The sequence below is a fragment of the Uloborus diversus genome, chromosome 3 (genome assembly GCF_026930045.1).
Source record: "Uloborus diversus isolate 005 chromosome 3, Udiv.v.3.1, whole genome shotgun sequence".
In the NCBI taxonomy this organism is placed as follows: Eukaryota; Metazoa; Arthropoda; class Arachnida; order Araneae; family Uloboridae; genus Uloborus; species Uloborus diversus.
Window position 1 is genome coordinate 152,010,507 of NC_072733.1, and position 25,421 is coordinate 152,035,927.

The 25,421-nt window shown below is 31.1% G+C and overlaps 1 protein-coding gene across 1 annotated transcript in view; it reads right to left on the bottom strand.

Annotated features, from left to right (window-relative positions):
• Nucleotides 1-295: 295 nt before the first annotated feature.
• The window catches only part of LOC129219191 (voltage-dependent calcium channel subunit alpha-2/delta-3-like), a 284,460-nt gene continuing 259,334 nt past the window's right edge, over nucleotides 296-25,421 (bottom strand). The window contains exons 35-38 of the mRNA XM_054853519.1: nucleotides 24,046-24,104; nucleotides 10,259-10,412; nucleotides 4,798-5,020; nucleotides 296-2,422 (exon numbers count right to left, since the gene is read on the bottom strand). Coding sequence (XP_054709494.1) covers nucleotides 2,330-2,422; nucleotides 4,798-5,020; nucleotides 10,259-10,412; nucleotides 24,046-24,104 — 529 coding nt within the window. The 3' untranslated portion in view covers nucleotides 296-2,329. The remainder of the gene's footprint in view (nucleotides 2,423-4,797; nucleotides 5,021-10,258; nucleotides 10,413-24,045; nucleotides 24,105-25,421) is intronic.

Here is a 25,421-nt window from a genome sequence, read left to right on the forward strand (position 1 = left end):
TAAGTTGCTTTTATAAGGTAGTATATTTGGCATAAATGCCGCAGCTTCAAATTGTATTAAACAAACCACGATATTAGAAAGCAAGTTATACCTATTTTTAAAGTAAAAAGATTTATAATCTAGATGAAATTAGAAGTACAGATAACCAGCATTGAGTTAGTCCCTGGTTTGCTTTTACGTGGTTATTGCAACATAGGTTGTAGTAATAAATTGTACTGTTCCTCAAGTCTTTTACTCGATCATGTGAAAATGTGCAATGACGAAAAATTGTGTTTCTAAGTAAAATACACAAATAAAAATCTGAAAACACTTTCCTTTATTTTAGATATATCTTTTGAAAAAGACTGGAGAGGCTACGCTGAAACATACAAAAATGCATAAAAAAACACTTTTTATGTCACAAAATAACAGCTTCAGGGAAAATATCTTAGAAAAAAATGTAACACTAAACAATGTGTTTCAGATATGGTATTGCACGATGAGGAGCATTTACATAGCATCAATAAGTAGTAGCTAAAGCACTGCGGCAGAAACAGACGTAACAAAACAGGGATATGATTCAAGCACTGAAAAAGTGCAAATATATATAAAACGTATATAACAATTAATACAATTACTTAGATGACCAAATTTATACAAGATATATTATTAATTTTCGCATACGCCAGTATACATATTTATGAGGCCACTCATAGTTTACAAGTAAGTATAACGAAGAGTTAACAATGAACTCGTGAGCAATAGTCGCATATAAGTAAGTCAACAAGGAAACACAATGTTAGAAAATAATTTAATAATGCCGACAATGATATAATTTATATTTCACATTGAGTTGCTGAATGGGATATGAAAAAACAATTATTGTAAAGTCTTTTTTTTTTCAACAATTACATGCTGCGAAGAGTATAAGACGAAATTTCCGCGTAGCTATGGAATATGTCGACGGAAATGCAATCTAAATGTCTGTGGTTGATAAACTTATCTAAGATATAACTAGATAAAAATAACATCTGTAATGATTAAACATTCGCAGCAAGTAATTATACAATTCAAGCATTTTCAGCAATTTAATCACAAATTTCATACAATTGAAAGTAACTCATTGAAATGCCTTTTCATTCATAAAATATTGATTTTTTTTACAATGAAGATATGTTAAAAACTAAGATTCACAATTTCATATCTCATCTCAAAGACTGCATTATGTACTGTGGCGTAATTAGTGTACTTGTGCGTCGACTGAACTTTCCACGTTTTCCTCGCTACAATTAATCTTTGGACGTTTATCTGTGATATTAAAAATTTGGGATATGTTTCACATCATTACAATCAGTTGTCAATGATATGATTCATAATACATGATAATTAGTTCTGAAGTTATCCCTAAACACTATCGTCTTATATGAATGAAATGGATCAAATAGAAGAAACCATTATTTCTCACTGCTGTCTCAAATCTTCTCTAGTTATTATAAGATATAACATCTGTAACATATAGTTGTCATGATAGTTAAAATCCTTATTATTTATTTTTAAATTTAGTACGTTTCAAAGGACACATCATTTTTGAAATTTGCAATCATAATATGAACATTCAGTAGTTACCTATTGAATGTTTTATTCAACTCTTCATCAAGAGTTGGGGATTATTTTACATATAAAGTCTTGACTATTAATCCGCAATAAATTAGTAGAAGATTAAACTGACAAAGAGGAGAAACAATGGTGTAGAAAGGGTGCGGTTTTAAAGGAATATTGCCACTAACAGAAGCATATCTACATTACGAACTTGCTTGTGAATAATACTGAAAACGACTAAGTACCAAACGTATGAGCAATGTGCAATTAATGCCAGAGCAAAAAGGTTGATCTGATTTTAAGGGCGATATATTTCTTGATATATTTCAACTATATGCATAGAGAACTGTAGCTTGTGATATGCTTAATTATGATTTTTTGCGAAAAGAACAGCTCGCACAAAATGACAATCAATTTCAAATTTTTTTGAGTCTTAATACTTGACGAAGACGAGTATTTTGGAGTTTCAGATTTACATTGCAGTTATAAAAAAATTCCGGCTTTGTTCGCCATATAGGTTTTGATTTCGCCAATTCTCAAATTCGAGTTCGTGGCTCAGTTCCAAAAGTGGTGATCTATCCTCAGAGACGTCACAACTCTGCCAACGAATACTTTTAGATGAAATAAGTCCAATTCGTATTTGGAATTTGAAAGATATGATGATCGAATCCAGAAGGCATGGAATTGCAATCTCTGGGTGATCTGCGATATGTCGGGGTCGCTTTCACTGGTGAAGGCCACTCCAGGGGATTCATAGTAGACGAAGGAGCAAGGCACCAACGACTACATTAATGGAAGCACATAACAAGAACCCCATGCCACACTGCTGTCCGATGCTACCTTCCTGCAACATAATGATATCTATTTAGGAAGTACTTGAAGTTTGAAAATCTGCGGTAGAAAGGAAATATAAATAAAAAACACTATTTTCTATCATACAAACTACTGATGCACCGATTAATCGGCAGGAATCAGTAATTGGCCATAAACAGTCGCTTTAACTGATTATTTGGGGCACTGAGAAGCAAAGGGATGTAAGTGGACATTTTCAAGTTTTGAGTACAACGAGTTTAAATATAACATTCTAGGTAGGCTTTCATTCATCTTTTTTTTCTAAATCATACTGCATAACAACACCTACCAGGGCTATTAGCACTATTTCTTGCCCCAAGACAGAGCAGAGATTCACCTACCATTTGTACTGGTTATCTCCAAATTTTTAATTTTGCCACTTACATCCCGTTGCTTCTCACTGACTCATTTACAATCGGCCAATATTCCCCGATTCATCAGCCGAATTTTTTGATAAATGAATGTCTCACTTGTCAAATCGACTAACTCCATTAAACAAAAAATTAGATAATAGTTAGAAAGAAGATGGTGTCCCGAGGGAAAGGGATGGATCCATAGAAGAAAAATAAGCCCTCGTGGTACATTTTCTGCCATCACATGAACAGAAATGTACTGAACCAAAATTTTTATATAAATTCACATGCTAAGCATTAATAAAGCACTGTTAAAGCAGAAATGAGGTTTTTTAAAAAGTGGAGTTATGTAATCGATTTGGCAACTGAGGCATCCAAACTAAAATCATTTTTTGTCTGCCTAGAACTAAAAGATATGCTGAATGAGTTCATAAATAGTAAATAAATGTAATTTTCTGCAACAAAAGATGCATGTCATTATAAATTAATAATAAAAATATAGAACTAAGAAAGGTTCAACAATTTTTTTTAAAAAGTATTTAATAAATTAATGTGCATTTTTTTTAAAGGTAGGAGGTTATGAGATGGTTACTTATTTGTGTCCTGTCATTTTCAACCCTCCCTCAAATTCCTCAGACTCGCTTGAATAGGAGTCTGAGGGAATACTCCTATTCAAACTTTTGTTCTGTTATTCAGTTACTATATTCGCAGTTATGCATACAATTACAACCTACATTTTATAAATTCTTTTAAAAGTACTTCATATGTTATTCAAAAAAAAAAAAAATTACTATGCATTACGAAATTCATTTTGATTTAAAAAAAAAATTATGAACATTTGAAGCAATTCGTTTTAAATTTAATTTTTCTGTTGTATATTGATCTGAACAATCTACACTTTGAGGGGAGAGTCATAATTTTTTTAGAAATTTAATGAAAAAACACTATAAGTAGGTTTACTTGATGATCTAGATATCGGTTTTTCAGTTTTTTTTAACGAATTTCTTTCGTAAGCTTGAGTATATGCATAACATAATCCATCATACTTTTTATTCGTAGAAATTAATGATATCCTCTTCAATGTACTTATTGGGAAGGATGAACATCATTTTTAATTTTGTTGCATTTTTAGACTTAAAACTTACATAACATGATCTGCATAGTTTGTGAGGTATAGAAGAGCAATATTTTAAGTAATTGTCACTACTACATAAAGAGACTGAACGATTTAATTGACGGCACATTTCAATCTCGTTAAGAAAGCATAACCAGACCCGGCTTTTCTTGGTAGGCGACCTGTGCCACTGATTAAAATGGCAGATTTTAATAGCGTCATATTTTAAGGGCGGCAAATTTCATGATGGCAAAGTGCAAGGAGATAAAGAAATAAAAATTAAACATTCAAAGTTTGTTCCTTAGTTTTCTTTCCTTGAAGCTCAAATTGCAGCAATACGACAGAGTATGCTCGATGATTTTCGAAAAAAATGTATACATTATTAAGACTTGGGGACGGCACTTGTCAACATCGCCTGAGACCGCAAAACTACTAGAACCTTATCCTGAGCATAACAATAATAAAAATTTCAATAAATAATAACAACATAATGCAAATCGGACGTTTTTCATTATCAATGAATGTAACACTTTGGACATAAGAGAGATTGATTTTGTATTTTTTGCAGGAGATTTATGACGAGACCGATTTTTAAAACATCTAGTACGAACTTGTTCCATGACATTCAGCAAGATTCCGGATTAACTTTCCTATCATTTCCTTCTCAATCACGTTTTTTAATATCTGATAAGTGAATCGGCTGCCATTTCGGCTCCACGTCACAGCTCGAGGGTGGCCGAGGAAGAAGTTCGACAAAACAAAAAAAAAAAAAACGCCCTATTTGAATAGAAATTTACTGTAACGAATTTTCATACTCCAGAAAAAATACTTCTAGTATTTCTTTATTATTTCTTATCTCACTGATAGACACAAAACCAAAATGCCTAGGTTTTAACTTACTTCTGGATGATGATGCACACATGGTTCTGGCAATTTCCTGAGTGTACCATTCCTCATTCTTTGGCATCTTTCTTCTTCATTGTAGCCTATTTCTTGTGGCTCTGGAGAATAAAGCGATGTAATATGCGTTTCCGCATATCCACCGGAATCGCCGCACGTGCAGTTTCCGTACATTACTAGCATTACTAAATTCGTGTAAGGAACACCTTGGACCACGTAATTCCTGAAAAATAAAGAAAAATTATTTTCACTATTATTCATCAAGAAAGTGATTTGCTTCTATTTTATTTTTCCGTGCAAAAGACTGACATAAAAATTACCACTCAGTAATGTGTATCTAAAATTACACTTTATTACTGACACATTAATAAAAAATAGTTAAGAGATGCAGCAGAAGTTTCAACTTAATTTATAAATCATGATATCAATAAAAATTCGATTACTTCGAACTACGTACTAATTCTGTAAATGTTTAAATACATAACTGTTTAAGAACTAAAAATGGAATTGGAAAAAAATAAAGACCTCAAAAGGAGCACTTGGTTTAAAAGTTCAAAATGTGCATCCTTGATACACACAATTATCAGTCAAATGCAGTTTACAATATACGATTTGAATGTTTGAGAAGGAAACTTTATAAAATTTCTGTCTCCGAATTTTCATTTTACAACTTGAATCATCTTAAACGTCAAAAACAAGAAAACAAAACACATAACACTGTAACAGACATGTATTTCGTTTTTTCTAAAAAATCCGATAATGCCAAAATTTTGAGGCTAAACATATTTATTAATGCGGTTAAACATGAGAAGTGAGCTGAAGCAAAATAGATTGAAAAATATACAAATTTTGATTTTTTATTCTCATTACCATTTCGTTACACCATTATACTAATGCCATTGCAAAATACTTATGAATGAGTCACGTAAATTTTGTTTACTAGCTGCGTTTCTCGGCGTCTACCTTGAAAATAAAAGTTGTGTCAAATGACGCATGTTCAACAATCAGCCTTAAATAAAAAGAAAAAGTGTGAAACTTCCCGTTTGCGCGTAGACAAGAACAATTTTACGCCTCAAAATTTAAATTTAGATCTCTTTGGATATTTTTGAATTCTAAAAATTCCCTCACTGTTATTAATATACGTAACTAGTATAACGTTTCATGGATTTTTCTGCTACCTCCCCCCCCCCAACTCCCATGTGAATTCCTAAGCATTTAATGAACTCTGTGCTAAATTTGGAAAATATCTGTAATTGTTTCGCTCATTCCGTATATTCCCTATGTTAGAAAGACGAGAACCGTATAGGTTAGTAGAGATAGGTAGTCAAACATTAAGTTCATATATTTTTATGATTTTGAGGAAAAAAAACAACTAAGTAGAAACAGAGATGGGCAGATTCGTATTCGTAAATCCGAATCCGAATTTGATTCACAGTTCCTTAACGTGTCAATCCGAATACGAATACATTCGTATTCACAAGTTTGAATCCGAATACGAAATTCGGATTCATACCTATGAATCCGAATCCGAATCTATTCAGATTCAGACCTATGAATCCAAATCATTTCTGATTTACATCTGTGAGTACGAATCCATTTGGATTCACACTTGGATTCACTGAAAAATTCAATTCAAAAGCCCAATATAAATAAATAAATGTCTGTCTGTACCTCGCTACAGATCGAGTTTTCGGTGTTAGTGAATTTCTGAAGAAAAGTGACGATATTGTTATGGATCCAAAAATTTTAAAAGTGGAATTCTACCAAAGTCATGTAAATTGAAACTTGATTTGTTTATATAATTTTACCACAGATAATTTATCTCAATTTCACAACTTTAAAATATAATGAATATACAGTGATTGATGTTACAAAGGACCAAATTTGATTGTAAAAATTTGTTGATGTTACAGATACTTGTACCGTTGAAAATGCAGATTCTCTCTGAAACGTTTCGTTTAAAAAAAAGAACAAATATATTATGATGGAAGAAAACGGTTTTTTATTCAACAATACAAACATATATTTCAACACTCTATCTCCGGAAGGAAGCATCGATTACAAAGATAATTATTTACTAACAGTTCTACTAGCCAAATTTCTCACGAAAAAACAGAAAATGTTTAAAAGAAAGCTAGGTTGTATTTTGTATTTCGCATGTATTTTCAACTGTCGCAACCGTTGACTACTGCGAAAACGTTCTTGTTTGTACCAAAGAGTACTATAATAGGGTAGAGGTATACTGCTTCCATTGGCCGTCCTGACCAAGCACGGAGACCGGTTTGAGAGAGATTAGAGTGGCAACAACGGTAGTTTCGTTATGAAACATAATGAAATTTAAGCGGCGATAAATGTTTTTTACTGCTGCTGACATTTTTCTTCAAATGCAATTTCAAATGGAAATAACGATGGAATCTGCTAGGAATTTTTGTCAAATAATTTGAGGTTAAACTGTATAAAAAGTTTTAATGAATGATGTATAAAAACATAGTGCACTGACAGAATACAATGATCTTCAACAGATAAATTGGGAAATTTTTAATCAGTACTCAAGAACAGCAAAAAACTCTACATATTTTATTAAACAGATTATAAAATAGTGTTTAATTTGTTGGATCTTACTTCATAACAGGGTTGATAAAAATCAGGATTTTTAAACATATATATATATATATATATATATATATAAACTCGGATTTTTTTTATTTAAATCGGATTTTTCTGATTTAAATAGAATTTTTGAAATTTTAATTTATTTAAATATAGTATTTGATACTAACAAGTTAAAATGCTCAAGTTAGATATTAAATCAGATAATTCTTTTCCTATATATGGTTAAAAATTCATAAACTCTAAGTTTAAGTAATTCAGAAATCAGTAAAAAATAATTACACATCTAAACTTGATAAAATCTTGCTACAATATGAAGTCCCATATCCATATGGGTGTGTTTCCCAGAAATTTTTTAACAATCAAAATAAATAACACTTATCTTTTATCGAAGGAAAAAAAAGGAAATAATATGGAAGTACATAAACTGAGAAAGAATAAAAATAGCGTAGAACATTGAATTTATTTTCCCTTTTTTTTCTGGAAAAATAACACCTGAAATAAAATGCACGAAGAAAAAAAGGAAACCATATGCTTCTTGTATTTAAATATTTTAATAAAACTCATCAAAGACTGAAAAGAAGACTGTTTTTTAGAATTCTTATCTTATAAAACGCTTGCATATTTGTTTCCCCTACTGTTTTAACTTACTGTAAGTTGAGGAATATTGTATGTTTATTTTTTAGTGAATAAGTAAATAGCTGAACTAGGGTGGTTTAAAAATACATCTAAAAAAGTTTCTAATAGATAACAGGACACCCCTCAATATTTTTAGACTTGTGGATAGTAATATACCGGAAGAATTTTGACTTCTTAATTCAACTGAAAGAGAGTTCTCAACTCCCTCCCCCAAACATCGTAAGTATGGGGAGGGGCATTAAAAATTACATTGAACTGAAATAACAATGCTACATATTATAATATACAAAAGTAATATGCATATACATTGCAAAAAAAATATTTACAAAAACACAGCTGGGGAAATTAAATGTTTCCAAATTTGTGACATTTCGCATGCTACGACTAATGTTAAATTGAGCACCCTCTTAAAATTTGAGTAAGAAACTAAAACTTTTACAGCACAATACTATTAGTAAGTCTGAAAAAAAATAGGGTGTGTCCTGGACTCTAGCTAAAAAAAGTTTTTTTGAACCACTCTAAGCTTAACTCTTAATAGGTATGTATCCAATTTAATTTATTATTTTTAATTTCATTGAAAGGTAATCTCGTTTCATATATATATACTTTGTGAGTTTTTTCTTTTTAATGTTAATTGCTACTATGATTTTTTTATATTTTTCTTTGGTTTCAGTTGCATTTATTTAATAACAATATGAATTTCTTTTGTTTCTTTTAGTAAGATTACTTACTATTCCGAGGTCAATTCTCTGAATTCGGAATGCGAACTTTTTCAGAAATTGCGATTTTTGCTTAGATCAGCACTACGTGGTGATTTTTTTCAAGCCGGTGAGTGATAATGCCGATGCTATTTCCCTAGAGAGAGCCTCTCATAAATCTATTCGAGCTTTATGTTTAAAATGTGATGAGAATGTTCCCTCAAAAATTAAAGAAGTTCAGGTGAACATTTTGAATACTTCGAATATAATACGCCATTTACAGCGATACCACTCCACTGATATTGTGGAGGAATTCAAAGCTAGTCTTATATCTGCTAGGGAAGAATTCGCTATCACGAACCCCCTAGGGAAGTCCCTAACTTGGGAGAATGAACATTTTTTTTTTGTTTTATTTTTAAAGGGACAAATCTACACACTTATACTTTGTCTTGAAAAGACGTAGTAAGGCATATCCTGAAAACAGAATACTTCGTTCGAATGGAAAACGTATCATTAATATGCTTCTAGACGTAAAAGTTCAAAACTGTCCCAATTATGGGCACTTGACTGTACGAAAAATGAGCGAAAATTTTTAGTGTTCATGACCATAAAATCATGATTTTTAACTTTCTATGGACTTCTAAAACCTGGGTCCAGTAGTATTCGACTTGGGGCTTCAAATAGTAGGAAGTTCATATTCGGGTCAATTATTTAGTTTGATGCCAATAAATATATATCCCAAAACTCGCTAACACCCAAAACTCGAACTGTGGCGAGGTACAAAGAAACATTTATTTATATATATTGACCTTTTAAATTGAATTTTTCAGTGAATCCAAGTGTGAATCCAAATGGATTCGTATTCATAGATGTGAATCAGAAATGATTTGGATTCATAGGTCTGAATCCGAATAGATTCGGATTCGGATTCATAGGTATGAATCCGAATTTCGCATTCGGATTCACATTTGCAAACATGAATCTATTCGAATTCACACTTGTGAATACGAATGTATTCGGATTCAGATTGACACGTTAAGGTGCTGTGAATCAAATTCGGATTCGGATTTACGAATACGAATCTGCCCATCTCTGAGTAGAAAAAGGGTTTCCATTTATTACTTGTATCATGAAATACAGACTTTTAAGTTTTCACTGTAGAAGAATGGCATTTTGTGTTTTTGTTTTATCAAAGTAAAATATCTGAAACCGGGGGAGACTTTGATTAATAACCATTACACTTTTTTTTGTTTGCTTCACAGCAAAGATTTGATACCGTGGACACCTTGCGGCACCCCTCGCCTATCCCTACAACACCCAAAAAGCGCCGCGGTACCCACTTTGGGAATCTCTGAATAATTAAAATATTTTCCCCATAAAATAATAAGATCATTGACTACAAAAATATTTAGGAGCACATCACACCTGACACATTCAAAGCTAACTTTTCGACCTGCCTCTTATAAATATTTCGCTTTTTTAAGTAAAGATTATCTCTCATTAAACTTTCTTACTTCTCACACTCAAAACACCTCTGCAAGACTCCTTTCATTGGTTCCCAGGAATCCAACGGTTTCATCTCGTACAAGTAAAATTCCTTGTCACAAGGTCGAGGTCGAGTCTTGTTCGGCGGTGTCTGCTCTTCGTCACCCGGTTCCATCGGATCTTCTAAACAGCAGGAAGACAACCATAATTAAAGAGTTAAATCTCGAGAATGCCCGTGTTAACGGCAGTTATGGAAATTTGAAGCATTTTATTGCCTTTTTAAAACCGTAATACGGAAGTTACTTTTTATAGCAGCTGATTAACAGCCCTTCTGTGAAGTAGGTTACCGCTCCTCCTGTGCGCTCACTTTAATTTAATTTATTTTTATACAGGAACGATCTTAAGGAGGAACACCCTTCATGTCAGTATATAAATCGATTTGAAGGTAAATTATATATCATTTGGGTATACAGGGTGTTCCGTTTTGACCTGCAAGACCTCTATTTTCGCAACCGTTAGTCTTAGATGCGTACTTCCAATTGCAAAAATGTTCAAAATCAGATGTAGAATTAAGATATTGAAGAAGTATTATAAGTTTAAAGTGAAAATAGAAAGGAGTCAAAAAATACAAAATATAACCTTTTATACGGACCCCATGGCCCCTAACTTATATTTAGGAAAATAATCTCCATTGAAAAACAATTACAACACAAAATGTTTGCAGTTAGTACGACCTATACTCACCGAGATATGAAACGTAGCGTTTTGTGACTTACACCACTTTACACTCGCCGTCAATAACACCGTTTGGGTTAAAAGATTGCGGTTAATAAGTATTTAACATTACATGTGTGTACAGTGTGGTTTTTCCAATTGTTCGAGGTTTTGCAGTGTGTTTTAGCGTTTCACTGCAGCATTTGCATTTATTTTTTAAATGGCAATAAAAAATATAAATACCTTGTTTTTTTTTTCTTTTCTTTTTACTTTGACATCTTATTCTTCTGAAAGGACGATAAGTTCCAATCTCATCTTCCGTATGGTCCCTTAAAACTTTGAACTTGAATATCTCCTTCCGATTTGGTCGCACAAATGTCAAGTTTTTTGGATCAGTAATAGTTTGCAATGGAGATTATTTCTCTAAATATAAGTTAGGGGACCTAGGGCCCGTACAAAAATTTAAATTTTGTATTTTTTGACTCATTTTTATTTTTACTTCAAACTTTCAATATCTTAACTCCGCATCTGATTTTGAACATTTTTGTAATTGGAAGTATGCATTTAGGACTAACGGTTGCAAAAATATCTTGCAGGTTACAACGAAACACCCTGTATAGTTACGTCAAGAATATCTTTAAAGCTTTGCAAGTAAAACTGTAAAACTAAATTATGAAACGATTCGGCAACGAAATGCTTCTTTAGAACCGAAATCCGATCGTCCCGAAAAACTGGTTAAAAAGCAAGATAAGGTTGAAAACGATGATTTATATGCGTTTAGAATGCATGTTAAAGTTGTGCGAATAACATATTTATAGTCAGTATCCAAAAATAGCTACATGCTCGAGGAACAATATAAAACTTAATTAAAGCAAATAAAATTTAAATTACGTCAATAATCATATATTTTTGTAAACAACATACCCAACAACATGAATGCCGATTGTTTTAAAATCACAACAATCTTAAGACATTTATGATTTTTTAAGAGTCGGTTTTGAGTCATTCCACGGACAACAAGACATTTCAGAGCATATTTTTTTTCCCTTAAATAATATAAGCTACATTGTTTACTTTTTAATATTTTGTGGATTAAATGTTTTTTTAAATTTTGAATTCTTGACCCTAAAGTAATCTTTACGCGTCTGAATTTTACGCATGTTCCTTCCTAGATTTTACCTTGTCGCAATGTTTATTTGCATTAGTAGCAGCTAGTGATTGCAATACCGGTATACCGGCATACTGAATACCGATATTTCGAGCAATTTTGCAATTTCATAATACCGGTATTTGATGAAGTAAAATACCGGTGTTTTCGGTATTAACTGAAAATAATAATATTGGTTTTAGTCAAAGAATTCTTAATTTAGGTTACATATTAAATATGTCCTTGTATTTTAAATGTCCATTTCTTTTGTCATGATACAGAACTAAAATCAATCTATTGATGTAAAAATTTACCTTCAAAAGCAGGAACTAATGGATTATCATTCAACAAAAGTAGCAGAAAGATTGCAAAATTATATTTTCATTGCTAGATAGTGAGATGAATCGCATTTTTGTGCACGATGTTTTTATTTTTTCTATTTCCCTGATCACTCACTTTTCCTTTTGTGGCAGTTAATTTCGAGTGTATTTTTGAATGCATTTATCATATGAACAATTTATTCCAACCATCAATTGCGGTAAAATACTTAATGATTTTTTTTTTAATTATTTGTCTCAACTGTACTAAATTTTGACAAACGCGTTTTCTTGTTAGCATAACAAATGGTAATTTGTTGTCACCAGTATTGATTTGCTGTCATGTCTAGCAATTTGGAATTACACTTGGCATGATAATATTTAAAAATTTTACAGTGCCTTAACAATTTGCATGAGTTTAAGCATTATCAATTGAAACATATTTTGAGATATTTGCATGATTATAATTGTAAATAACTTGAAAAGAAAGCGAAAACAAATAAGAGACACTAACAAGATCAAATGTGTAGTGCAGCTCTGGTTAGTTGAGCTATGACCTTGACAATGTTTACCTCTTTTCTGGGTAGTTCAATAAAAAATAAATGCGTTATTGGGGCGGATTTGAGTTTGGATAGTTTAACAAAAGTACTGAGAAAGTAACCCACCTCAGCTCCAAATTCCACCATTCCCTTTTACCCGACAAAGAGGTAAACATTGTCAAGGTCATAGCTCAACTAACCAGAGCTGCACTTTAGTCAACTTGATCGTAAATTTCAAACCAAAGGGCGCTAATAATAAAAAGCGAAAACAAACCTCTACTACTCAAGAGAAAATGATGGTTATATTGGAAACGTGTCGTCTCTCGGAAAGAAACTACAACTAGCATTATTGTTATGCATTATTATTATATTTTTAATAAATTAAAAAAATAATAATAATGCACACAATACAAAAGAAACACACACGCATACATAAAAGGATTTATCCAATAATAACAAGCAAGAAACTGAATTAGTTGAAGATGAAGGAATTCTAAAGAATTAGAAAAGATGTATCGCTCATTGTTAACAGTACCACCGACCTGCGTGAATTCAGAAAGAGTATTTTCAACTGTAGAAAAGTTGAGCACTAAATGAGTTCCAGGCTTAGACTAAATTCAATAGATGCATTATGCTTTTTACTATTATTGATTTTTTATTATGACATTTGTTCCTTCATTTTATATTTGTTCACAATACGTTTTCATAAATAATACAATTTTTGAACAAAATTAGGAAACGTGTCAACGATAGAATATGTCTTCAAGCATTTTCTGAGAAATTTCAAATACCGGTATTCCGGTATCACGTTTTAAAAATACCGAATATCGGTATTGAATTTTTGGTCCGGTATTGCAATCCTTAATAGCAGCTTTGTACTTTCTTCTTCTGCACTATTGAATACGCAGATAGTAAAGCTGCAATTGTTGTAAATTAAATTTTTCAATGGAACAAATTTTTGACGATTCTGTTGAATTAAAGATAGAGAAAAAATGTGAAGTACCGCCCTTTTAAACATTAGGAAAACTGCAAGCCTGTGTAGTTTAACACGATAATGGAAAACAGTCCATGGATAACAAGTAACTAAAATTTCGCCGATTCTGTGACTGCAGCGAAATAAAAGTTATTTGCCTTCTTAGCAGCATCAAAAAGAAAGAGTATGGCTCTATACCTTGTATATGAGAGTGGTTCGAAAATATCGATTTCTTCAATAAGAAATCGCGTTACCTCTCAAAAGTTGTAGTTTGGTATCCTCAGTTGGAGACCAATAAGAAATAAAAAAAAATCTAAGTTGACATCTTCAGTTCGCGCATGAAGCTGAAAGTTTGAAAATATAAGTCATAAATTGAAATTTTCAGAAAATAATAAAAACAGTTTTTTTTTTTTTTTTTTTTTTTGCGTTTTTTCATAATGCAACAGTCATAAATTTGTTAGTGTATACGGTAGTTTAAAACTAAAAAATATTTTATAGCTTTTACATAAGATTTTTAGTTCGCGCATAAATCTCAGATTGGGCAGGATATTTTTGCCCAATTTCAGACATATCTGAAAAGGAAAGATCTTATGTAATGTAAGTTATAAAATATTTTTTTAAGTTCAAACTACACTATATACTGACAGTTTATGGATGTTGCGTTATAAAAATCTAAAAAAAAAAAAAACAATTCTATTATTTATTGAAAAATTCAATTTTCTTAGCATATTTTTTCAAACTTTCAGCCTCATGCGAGAACTAAAGATGTCAACTTAGAATTTTTTTTAAAATCATTTTTTCCGAATTCAAGATACCAAACTACAACTTTTGAAAAGTTACGTGATGCCGAAACAAAGAAAACAATTTTTTCGAATCACCCTATTGTATATACTTCATTGAAACTTTTTAATAATATAATTTATAAATGAAAATACCTAACCTTGGTCATATAGGATCTAAATACCTTTTACTTGTAAATTTTAAAGTTAAAAAAAATGCACCGTGCTAGTTGAACTTCAGTTAAACGCAAATTACGATGTAGCTTTAAAATATTTTCTTCATAGTAGCTATTTTTTTTTTTTTTTTTTTTTTGTAGTTTTTAGCCAACATTAATAGTACAGTGCAATTAGACATGAACCTCAACATCCAAAGTAAAAGTTTCCCGTCAACTCCAATTTGTTGTATACTGTCCACATAATGTTTGGTAAAAAGTTACACCGTTTTCAGCGTCGGGTTTTGGGGGGAGGGGGAGAAGAAGTTGGTAAATTAGTAGTTTTTATCAGTTTTTTGGAAATATTTAGAAAACTATGGTGTTTAGCGCAAAAAGTGCAATGTACAAAATAATCTACACTAAATTACGAATAAAATGGACCTAAAATTTTGTTAAGTGAACGATTCCAGAGTTACGGCGGGTGTAAAAGTAGAACATTTTCGCATTTTTAGGATTTTTTGGAAAATGCAATTCTAACTACTACGTAAACAGAAATAACTAAACACTTTTATTAAAAAGTAATAGTGTACAATCGTATTCTAGTCTAAAAGAAACTAGGAGGCACCACATGGGGTTAGAAACGTAGAAATACTGGGAACGAGAACCGGTTTTCTGCAATTTGCGTGAACTGTGATGAAGCACTTGAAGTTAGACTACTAGCTTCAAAAAATATTGAGAACAAAACATTCAGAGATACACTTGAAAAGAAAGCTGTTCAGTCTCTAGCCTCTATTACCAAGTCTATGATAATTAACAACACCACTGTATGTGTGAACCCTAATACCAGGGGTGTTTGAGATCCGAAATTTCAGAAAATTCAAAAACTTTTGGGTTGACAACACATTTTAAAACTGCAAAATTATTTAAAAAAAAAAACTTTAAAAATAATTTCATCAATGATTTAAATGGTTTTTGTATGCATATTTGAAGAGTTTTTACTGGGGAGGGAGAAGGGTCGAGCTTCCTCATAGTTTCAGAAAATTTCACACTGCCTTCAAAAAATTTTACTTGAATCCACGCGCACCCCTGCCTAATACTCTTTCACATCTGATGGTGTGCACTGTAAGAAAATATGAGAGACTTTAAGAAATACTGTCGAACCCGCTTAAGTGAATAGTCACGAAAAAAAATTCTAATAAGCGGGATATTCCAAAAACCGAGATAAAAACAACCACATTACATTGGTTTGATGCATTGAAAATGTATTATATTAAACGGGATATTCTTTTAACCGATATTCTAATAAGCGGGCTCGACTGTATTTTAATTCGAATTACGTTCATATCCTCCACCCTTGTTCTACGAATCTGGCTTGATAAGGAAGGTGATAGTGAACCTTAAACAAGTTAATGGGTTGAAAAATAATATACAGTCACATTCACATGCTGAAATTCATACGTATCAATACTGGATTCAATATTGGAGAAAAACCTTAAAGAATTATAAATTCTAATATGAAATGTGAGCGCTCTTTCTCAACAATGTTGTTCTCTCAATTGATAAAAGACACTCACCTGATCGTAAACCTTTTCGACCTATGTGTTACTGAGTGTGTAATAGTTTTTAATTTTCTTAAATTCAAAGTTAATTGCATTATTATATTAACTGCTAAAAATGTGATATTTTCGCTTATAATTTCGATTGATGAGTAAAGTTTCATTATAAGTTCCCTCACTTGATTGAACAATAACATGATAATTGGATATTTGAAAGCTTGAGTGAATGATTTATAAGTATCTTAAACATTATTATTATTTGTAATGCATGTGTGCTAATTAATACTGAGAGTGCAAAGAGTAAATGAATTAGAGATATTCGTTATTAATACAAAGAGTAAAGTGATTGCTAGTTTTAAAATTAATTAAATTATTGTGTTTGAGGATTCAGTTGAGGAAATTTATTTTTGTAAGTTTGAAAATTTTTGAAAAAAAAAAAAAGTTTTGCAAAAAAAGATTGAAAGAAAAAAAATAATATGTTACAAAAATATTATTATTTTTTTTTGTTTTAAAAAAGAATATTTTTCCGGAAAAATTAATTTTTGTAAGATTAAAAATTTATTTTTATATAATTGAAAAAAAATTGATTTTTTTAATTAGTGGAAAAATATTACAAGTTTGAAAAATTATTTCTTAAAAACATTTTATATGATTAAGAAAAAAAAATATTTGATTTCATTTTCTAAGTAGAAAAATATTACTAGTTTAAAAAAATACTGTTTCGAATCAAAAATCTGTTTTTGAAAGAAATATTCTTAAAAGCTGGAATTTTTTTTTAATAAGTTTGAAATGAAAAAGAAATTAATTCGAAACTACGAATTCAAATCTAAAATTTTGTTCGGAAAACCTGGCATCAGGCTATTGACGATCTATGATTGAGATTTGCTGTGTCGTTTGAGAAAAGTGAACTAATTTTAACTGGTCAGAACGTCGTCACTTGAACGTCGTCACTCAGCGGCGTCACTTGAAAGATGTAGGCTAGGGGTGAATAATACTCGCACGTGGGGTTTGTTATCTGTTATCGGTAAAGGGGTAGATAGCAATATTGATAAAGTCATTTCCTTAATTCGCATCGGTGTGTGTGGACGATCCGAAGTTCTGGAGAATCAGGGTAGCTTTTTTTCAACAGCCGCGTTGATTTGCCGATATCACGGCATGCCTTCTGCAAATCGACGATGGGCAGCCAGCCGTATGCAGCGATTTCAAATAAAACATGCGTGTAGTTGTAATTTGTGAGATTGAGTTATAATTAACAATCTACTTATTACAATTTCATTCGTGTTTTTGAATAACATCGCAATAGGTGGCACTTGAGGGATTTCACCCCAAAAAGGTTAGTCTTTTGTACTTAATTTTACTCAGTATTTAGTTATAACTTAATTTGTCAAATTTTTAGATTAAGTTTCTTAATTTAACGTATAGCTGACCATTTGAATGTATCGTTCGAAAAGGATAAAGACTAAAATAAATGATATCGATTTTGTTAAAGAAAATAGTTGTTAAAGTTAAATATTATCGGGAAAATGAAATAGACAAAGTGAATCTTATTTATGAAAGTTGAAAATTTTGATTTTTTCTAACAACAGTGCTTGCAGGAAAAAAAAATAAAATTAAGTAAAATACTATGCGATGAAATGACTAAGTTAAATACTAATCAAAAAATAATTATTAGAGTTGATTAAATAAAATGTGATAAACTAAATGAAACTCTTGTAAAGCATATGTAGTGATGAAATGTAACTTGAGTGCGAAATTTGCTTACTGGAAAAAAAATTAATTAAGTTGATTTTTTTTAAATCGTGAAAATTTGTTAATGTTAAGTGTTAGTTACTACTAAGAGTAAATTGATTGCAAGTTTTTAAATTAAATTAGTTGGATGAAAATTGTAGACCTGATAATGTTTCGAAAAATTTGAGGGTTCGATTCCTGTCACTAATTGTGAAAAATTTCTAAGTTAAAAAATATCGAAAAAAAAAACGATAAAGTAAAAACAAGCGAGAAAATGATCAAACTCTAAAATATACTAAAAAAAAAAAAATCGAAATTACGAAAAAATAATCTAAGTCTGAAATTCTTGAAATTAGTTAAAGATTAAAAAGTAAGAAAATAGTTAAAGACTGAAAATAATTGAAAAACGCTAAAATAGTGAAAAAAAAATAATCAAAGTGCTAAATGACAGGAAAAAACGTTAAAGATCAAAATGTATGAAAGAATATTTAAGTTATTTATTTCTTCGAAAATTTAACAAGTAAGTGAAAATATTTTGTTGTATGAAAGTAAAAAAAAAAAAAAAAAGATTTCATTTTTATTCGTAATAGAAAAAAAAATTACGAGTAAGAAAAAAAAATAGTTAAGAAAATTATTTCTTCGAAATTTTAACAAGTTAGAAAAAATATTTTGTTGTATGAAAGTAAAAAAAAAAAAAATAGTTAAAAAAACTATTTCTTCGAAATTTTTACAAGTTAGAAAAATTATTTTGTAAATTTGACAAAGAAAAAAAAATAGTTAAGAAAATTATTTCTTCAAAAATTTAACAAGTTAGAAAAAATATTTTGTTGTATAAAAGTAAAAAAAAAAAAAAAATAATAATAATAATATTTAAGGTGATTTTAAAAAATTCCGTGAAAATTTGTTAATGATAAGTGTTAATTAATGCCAAGAGTAAATTGATTGCAAGTTTTGAAATTCATGCAAAGAAAATGTTGTTAAAAAAAAAAAAGATAAAGTTTGAAATGCATGAAAAAGAAAATCAAAGTTTAAAATATATTTCAAGTCCACAAAGCATTGAAATAAATCAAAAATCTCGAATGGGTTGTATTTAAATAAATCTTAACTTAAGTGAAAAACTGTGTTCTTATGGAAAATAATAATAATGATGATAGTATAAAAATATGTGCTGAAATTCAGTTAATTATATGTCATGATTAGTACTAAAGAGTGAATTAACTGATGGTTTTAAAATTAACTAAATTGTAATATTTGTTGTCATGGTACAGATTCACATTAAGACTGAAAGAGTAATGGAAAATATAGCATAGTGGTTAGCATACGTTTTTGCTAACTCAAAGTTTGGGTGTTCGATTCCCGACACTCTGAAAAATAAAAATAATTAAATTCATGGAAATATTCTAAGTCCGGAAAAAAAATCAACCTCTCAATAGATGGCGCCACGAACGTTCTTAAAAGTTGTCATTCAAAAAAATAAAACATAGCAACAAGTGTTGCCACTCGAAAACTAAACACTTTAGTGTTGCCATCCGAAAAGTACAAAACCTCCTAATCTTCTACAAAGTGTTGCCATTCCCTAAAAGTAAAAACGACAAAGTACAAAAACTTATTCCGAAACCGAAACTAAACCCACTTAATCTTTCATGACAAAGCGCGAAAACGCGGCCGTGCAAAAACGTGGTCGTGCGAAAGCGCGGAAGAGCGAAAACCCCGTAATCTTCTTCAAGTTCCAGGCGGCTAACGGCAGGCGGTGGAGGGGGATCGGCAGGCGGCTATCGGGAGGTCACAGGCGGATTGAGAGGCGGTGGGGAGGTCAGAGGCGGAGTTGGGAGGCGCAACCCGGAGGTCAGAGGCGGAGGTCACAGGCGCAGCCGGCTGCGCCTGCTGTCGCGAAACTCTCCTTTTTCCCCTACTTTCCAAAGCTGACCCCAGTGCGGTGGCTGACGCAGGAAAGTATTTCTTTCTTGCGATGTTTGGAGCAAAGAATACTGAAGATCTAGATAGCTGTCGCTACCAGTGTTACTTGCAGGCTATTGCAAAGCAACCCATACATTCATTGTTCAAGTTGGCTTACCGTCACTTCAACAGCTACCAGACAGCATTCATATAGAACCTACCACCAGGTTCAGCAGCGGCTGGATGAGGAAAAAAAATTACCTCCAGTGGGGGTGGAAGAAGATTGGTGAATACCTTAGACCAATTACAGCAATGCCTTCTGCAACTCCCTAGGAATTACTTTCCCTCACAGTGCGCGAGCGCGTTCATAACTGCGAGTGCCGAAGTAGTGGTCTAAACTGCTCAAGTATGTGCAGTAATTGCTCAGGTCTAGGAAGTAATAACAGGGGCACTAATATCATAGACGAAGATATAGAAGAGGACGGTGGTATGCTTGAAGAGGACTGAATCCTGGTGAATACTTTGCATCACAATATGTCACATTCATCGTTCTACATTTTTATTAAACATTAGCATTGAACTCGTTTACGAACGTAAAAAAGTTTGATAAAATATGGTTGTAATTTACAGGCAAATATGGCTATTTTCTAAAGAAAAAACTTCAAAAGCTGCACTTATAATAAAAATGTTATTAGTAAAAATGATATAACTATAAATCATAATTGTTATGAATTTTTATAATTTAAAATCATCTATGTTTAAAATATATTCATTCTTATTGCGGCATTGTCTAGAGAAAGTTTGGGTTTCTCCGTGCCGCAGATTTATATAACCACGGTCCATGAATGCTTCTTTTCCCTTAAAAGTAGAGCCCCTTGAGTAGGTGGTGAGGTTGTCGTTCCTTCAAGGGCTAATCACAAACATACCACCTGCCCCATGAATCGAAATTTGCTTTTACAAAACACTCCTCATACAAAAAAATTCGAAACGAAAAATTTCTATTTTTCATCTATCGTAACTCTGCAACCGTTCACTTTACAAGATAATGTTTAGGACCATTTTGTTCGTAATTTAGTGTAGATTGTTTTGCATATTTCACTTTTTGCGCTAAACACCATAGTTTTCTAAATATTTCGGAAAAACTGATAAAAACTACTAATTTACCAACTTCTTCCCCCCTCCCCCCAAAACCCGACGCTGAAAACGGTGTAACTTTTTACCAAACAATATGTGGACAGTATACAACAATTTGGAGTTGGCGGGAAACTTTTACTTTGGATGTTGAGGTTAGGCCTTTTTTCGGTCTATTTGCACCGTACTAAGGTCAAACTTAAGGGGAAAAAACACTCATAAACTTATCAAAATAAATAAAAGCAGAAATATTTTCAAGGGTGAATCTTTAACATAGGAAATAAACATAATTTTGCCGCAAAACTTAAGCAATGTAAAATAAATTCCTTAATAAATTTAAAACCTAAAAATAGAGTTCAAATCTCTTAATGAGAACAAGTTTAATACGAAATCATGGTCAAAATGAACATTTTGCTCGTTTAGTTTAGTTTCCCATTTGATTACATTAACAATTTCACGCTTAACACGTGCATTAAACTTGAAGTCTCCGCTAAAGCGAATAAAAATTTCTAACTCCATCACTGAAAATGTTAATGTTGAATACTGTAAATTGCTTCAGACACTGTTATTTTTTTTGTTTAGTTGTAGAAGGCTTATGTATCGAGAAGAAAATGTTAAGTCTTTTTCATATAGGGAAATCTCGTTACAACGTACTTCAAGGGACCTCAAGTTTTGTTCGTTAAACCTCGAATTTCATTGCAAGACAATTTAAGCAATGTAATGAAAATTAATCGGGAATGAAAATTTATTTCATTTAAAGGAATATTTTGTTGTACTGACATTCGTTGTAACAAGATTTCACTGTACCCTCACAATTCTTGAAGACATTTCAATTTGCTTGGTGAAAAAACGGTCTATCTTCCACTGAGGAATACAACTTATCCCGAATTTTCTGATTATCATCTTCCTTTTTTTCAATTTTTCCAAAAAAGTTCAATTTTCAGAAATAAATAATTTTTTAATGTACTAATAATTAGATTACGATGTGTATATCAGCAATAATAAGCAGTAGTAATTATTTTTAAACGTAGGTAAGCATTTTTTAATTTATTTCCAGCATCACTTATTCATGGCTGTTATGAATAACGCATACGAAGAAATTCGTGGCTGGAGAGTTCATATTAACAGAGCTCAACTGTTGGCTTATTGAGGTATGAAAAACCTTGCAGCTGGTCTATATGCTAGTCTCCAACGACCGCTAATAACTATTAACTGAGTTATTTGATCGAAATTGCAATTAATAATTGTTTTACCGTAGTTAGAATACTTCACTCTCTTGTTTCATTTTAAAATTGGGTTGTTAAAAGGAGAAAACCATAATGTTAGTGTTATTCAAAGATTTATTCAATTAACATTTTTAATCAAATATAAATGATTGATTATTCAAACCTGTATCACTTTATTTGACGTAGAGTTGATAGATTAACATATTTTGATTATTTGATCATTGTTTAAGGCATTTCTGAGTTGTTGCAATGAAAAACTTAATAATAAAAGCTGAAAGAAATTGAAGCTAGTAATCTAAAATACCAACTAAAGATAACGCTTTTTAACCAAAAGTTTAATAAATTGTGGGTGAATTATTACTTTTTTAGTTCATCAAATGAAAAGCAATATTAAAAACGACTCATATTTTCTGGCAAAATGCCAAAGTGGAGTTCTGAAAAATATAAAATTTCAAAAATCATGATTTTAAGACTAAGAATGAAATACGCAGTTGGTACAATACATGTATTGAAATTACCGAACGTACTTATTGGAGCGTACTGTGTAGGGGAGAGTGTTGTACCTTGGGACACTGCTAATTTCTAAGACTCTATTTTTAGCAGCCATGTTTTTGTAATCTTTAATAGTAACCTTCAACACTAAGTGGTGCCACATTGAAAATCAGCATCAAATAAGTAAAACTGACGATTTTGTGAGAGAAAGAAAATTTCATGACTCCAAAGGAAATATTTTCTTTTTTTTTCATTTTCTGTCTTTGTATTTGTAAATTTAATCAACTGAATTTTATTTTGTTATAAAAGAGTAGTACTTTAAATATTTTACTTAGGAGAAAATAATGATAGTGTATCTAGATTTACTACCATTTTGGTTTTTCCTACACAACGTGGTGATTGTACCTTGGGACAGCTAAACATATTGTACCTAAGGACACGTTCCGGAGGTAAACCATATGCATGGTTCTTAATAATCAAGATATGTTTAGGAACATGGAACAATGTTCTAATCTTATGTAGTGTTTTAAACACATTTAATGTTGGATACCAATTCATTATTCATAATTTAATTCACTATCATGGAAAAAATATTTTATTTGTTATCGTGTTTAAAGTATATGGCTGTTTCCTGAATCGTGAAGACTTTCCCATAGTTCAACAGGATGTGTCATGTATGTTGAAGTATTTTAATGTGACTTTTAGATTTAGAATTTGATTCAAATAATTGACGTTAAAAATTAAAATATGAGAAGTGTCCCAAGGTACAACCCTTTCCCCTACTTGTTGCGACCATTTGGACTAAATATTTTGGCTTTTTTCCTTTATATAATCACTACACTTTTTATTAAGTGTCTAAATGTTAACTGATTACTTTATTTTCAGTGTAAAAGATACGAATATTTTTTTTTTTAATCTTATTTTATTATTAACTTTTTTTATAACAATTTTTGTTTAGTTTTTGTTTGCATTTGGAAAATATTAACTCAACTAAATGTTTGAGAATAAGCAAAATAAACTTCATACTGGTTGTTCCTTTCAAAAATACATTTTTTGTGAGGAAAAAGGTAATATAACATGTGCAGATTTAAAGACTTTCAATCAGATTCCGTCAACATAAAAATGTTTTAAATATAAACATATGTACATAATGTAAGTAAAAGTACCTGATGCAGTCGCAAAAGTATCCGTCAGCCAAGGAAAGACGTTATTTTGAACAAACACCCTGAAAGAAATAGATGTTTAAAACGTTAATTCTATTGTTTAGAATGTTTTTTAAAAGAAATCTTATAAGGGCAGACAGATGTCAGTAAATATTAATTGTACTTAATTATCATTTTTAAGTTAAACGAAAATTTTTACAACCAGGAGCGCCGTATGGAAGATCACGGGAAGACACTGTGACCTCCCACCGACAAATTTTTTATATATTTAACTAACAAAAGTGATATGATCGTCGCGGGGCTCTCCATTGAAAAAGTTTCAGAAATGAAGTTCTAAAGCCGCCATCTCGTTTTTTTTTTTTTTTTTTTGTAACGGAAGGGGTTCGAAACTTTAGTTCATGAATCCAGAATACGTTGTAAGTGATAAATACTAAAAATCAAACGCGCTACCCATAGAAAAAATCCTTTAAAAACTCCTTCAAAAATATTCTGCAGTCAACTATGTTAAAAGTTTAGAAAAAAAAAGGTTTATTATTTTTTATGTATTTTTTTGTATTTCTCTATGGAATTACGTAGTTTGTTAAATGCCTCACTTATACTTTATTACTTTAACTATAACTATTGCTAATATTTCTTCAAATATGTATCTGCAAAAAAAAAAAAAGAAAGAAAGAAAGGAAAAATAAATAAATAAAATAAATAAACAAATAAAGATTTCGAAAACCATGTAAACATACAAAAGGATTACTGAGAAAAAGCACTTGAAAGTTTATTTTAGTTTTATGTCCCTCAGCAAGTATGAACTCATAACTTTCTAAGTAATCGAATTTTGAATTTGTTTGCATTAGTTTAAAGGTTTGAAAATAAACAGTAAAATGAATTCGATAGTTCGGTCACTTTCAGGTAAACTTATCCTTAAATCTCATTTGTCCGCATTACAGGTATTCTGTCACGAGAAAAATTGCATATGAGAGCACCAATGGGTATTGAAAATACAGAAAAAAAAACCGGAAAGTTTTTATTTCAGGGAAAATAGAGAGAGCGAGAGAGACAGAATTTTTTTCCCTAACTTAAAAAATAAATAAATTTATTTTGGAGGATTTGGTTTTTCTGTCATGCAGCACCTTGTTTTTTTTTATCATATAAATAAGTATTACGTATAAGTACAAAAGTAAAAATTTTGTTTCGTGCTTTACAGCTTTAATAGAATACCTAAATTTAAGTGATAAGTTGCTTAGGTGGAATTACGGCTCGTGGTCCCCCATTTGTATCTCATGCACCCCCATTTTTTTTTCTATGACATGAGCCCCTTACAGGCTCGCGTGAACCCCTGGAGGTCAATAAAGACCCCTTTGAGAATCACAGGTACAAATTGATGA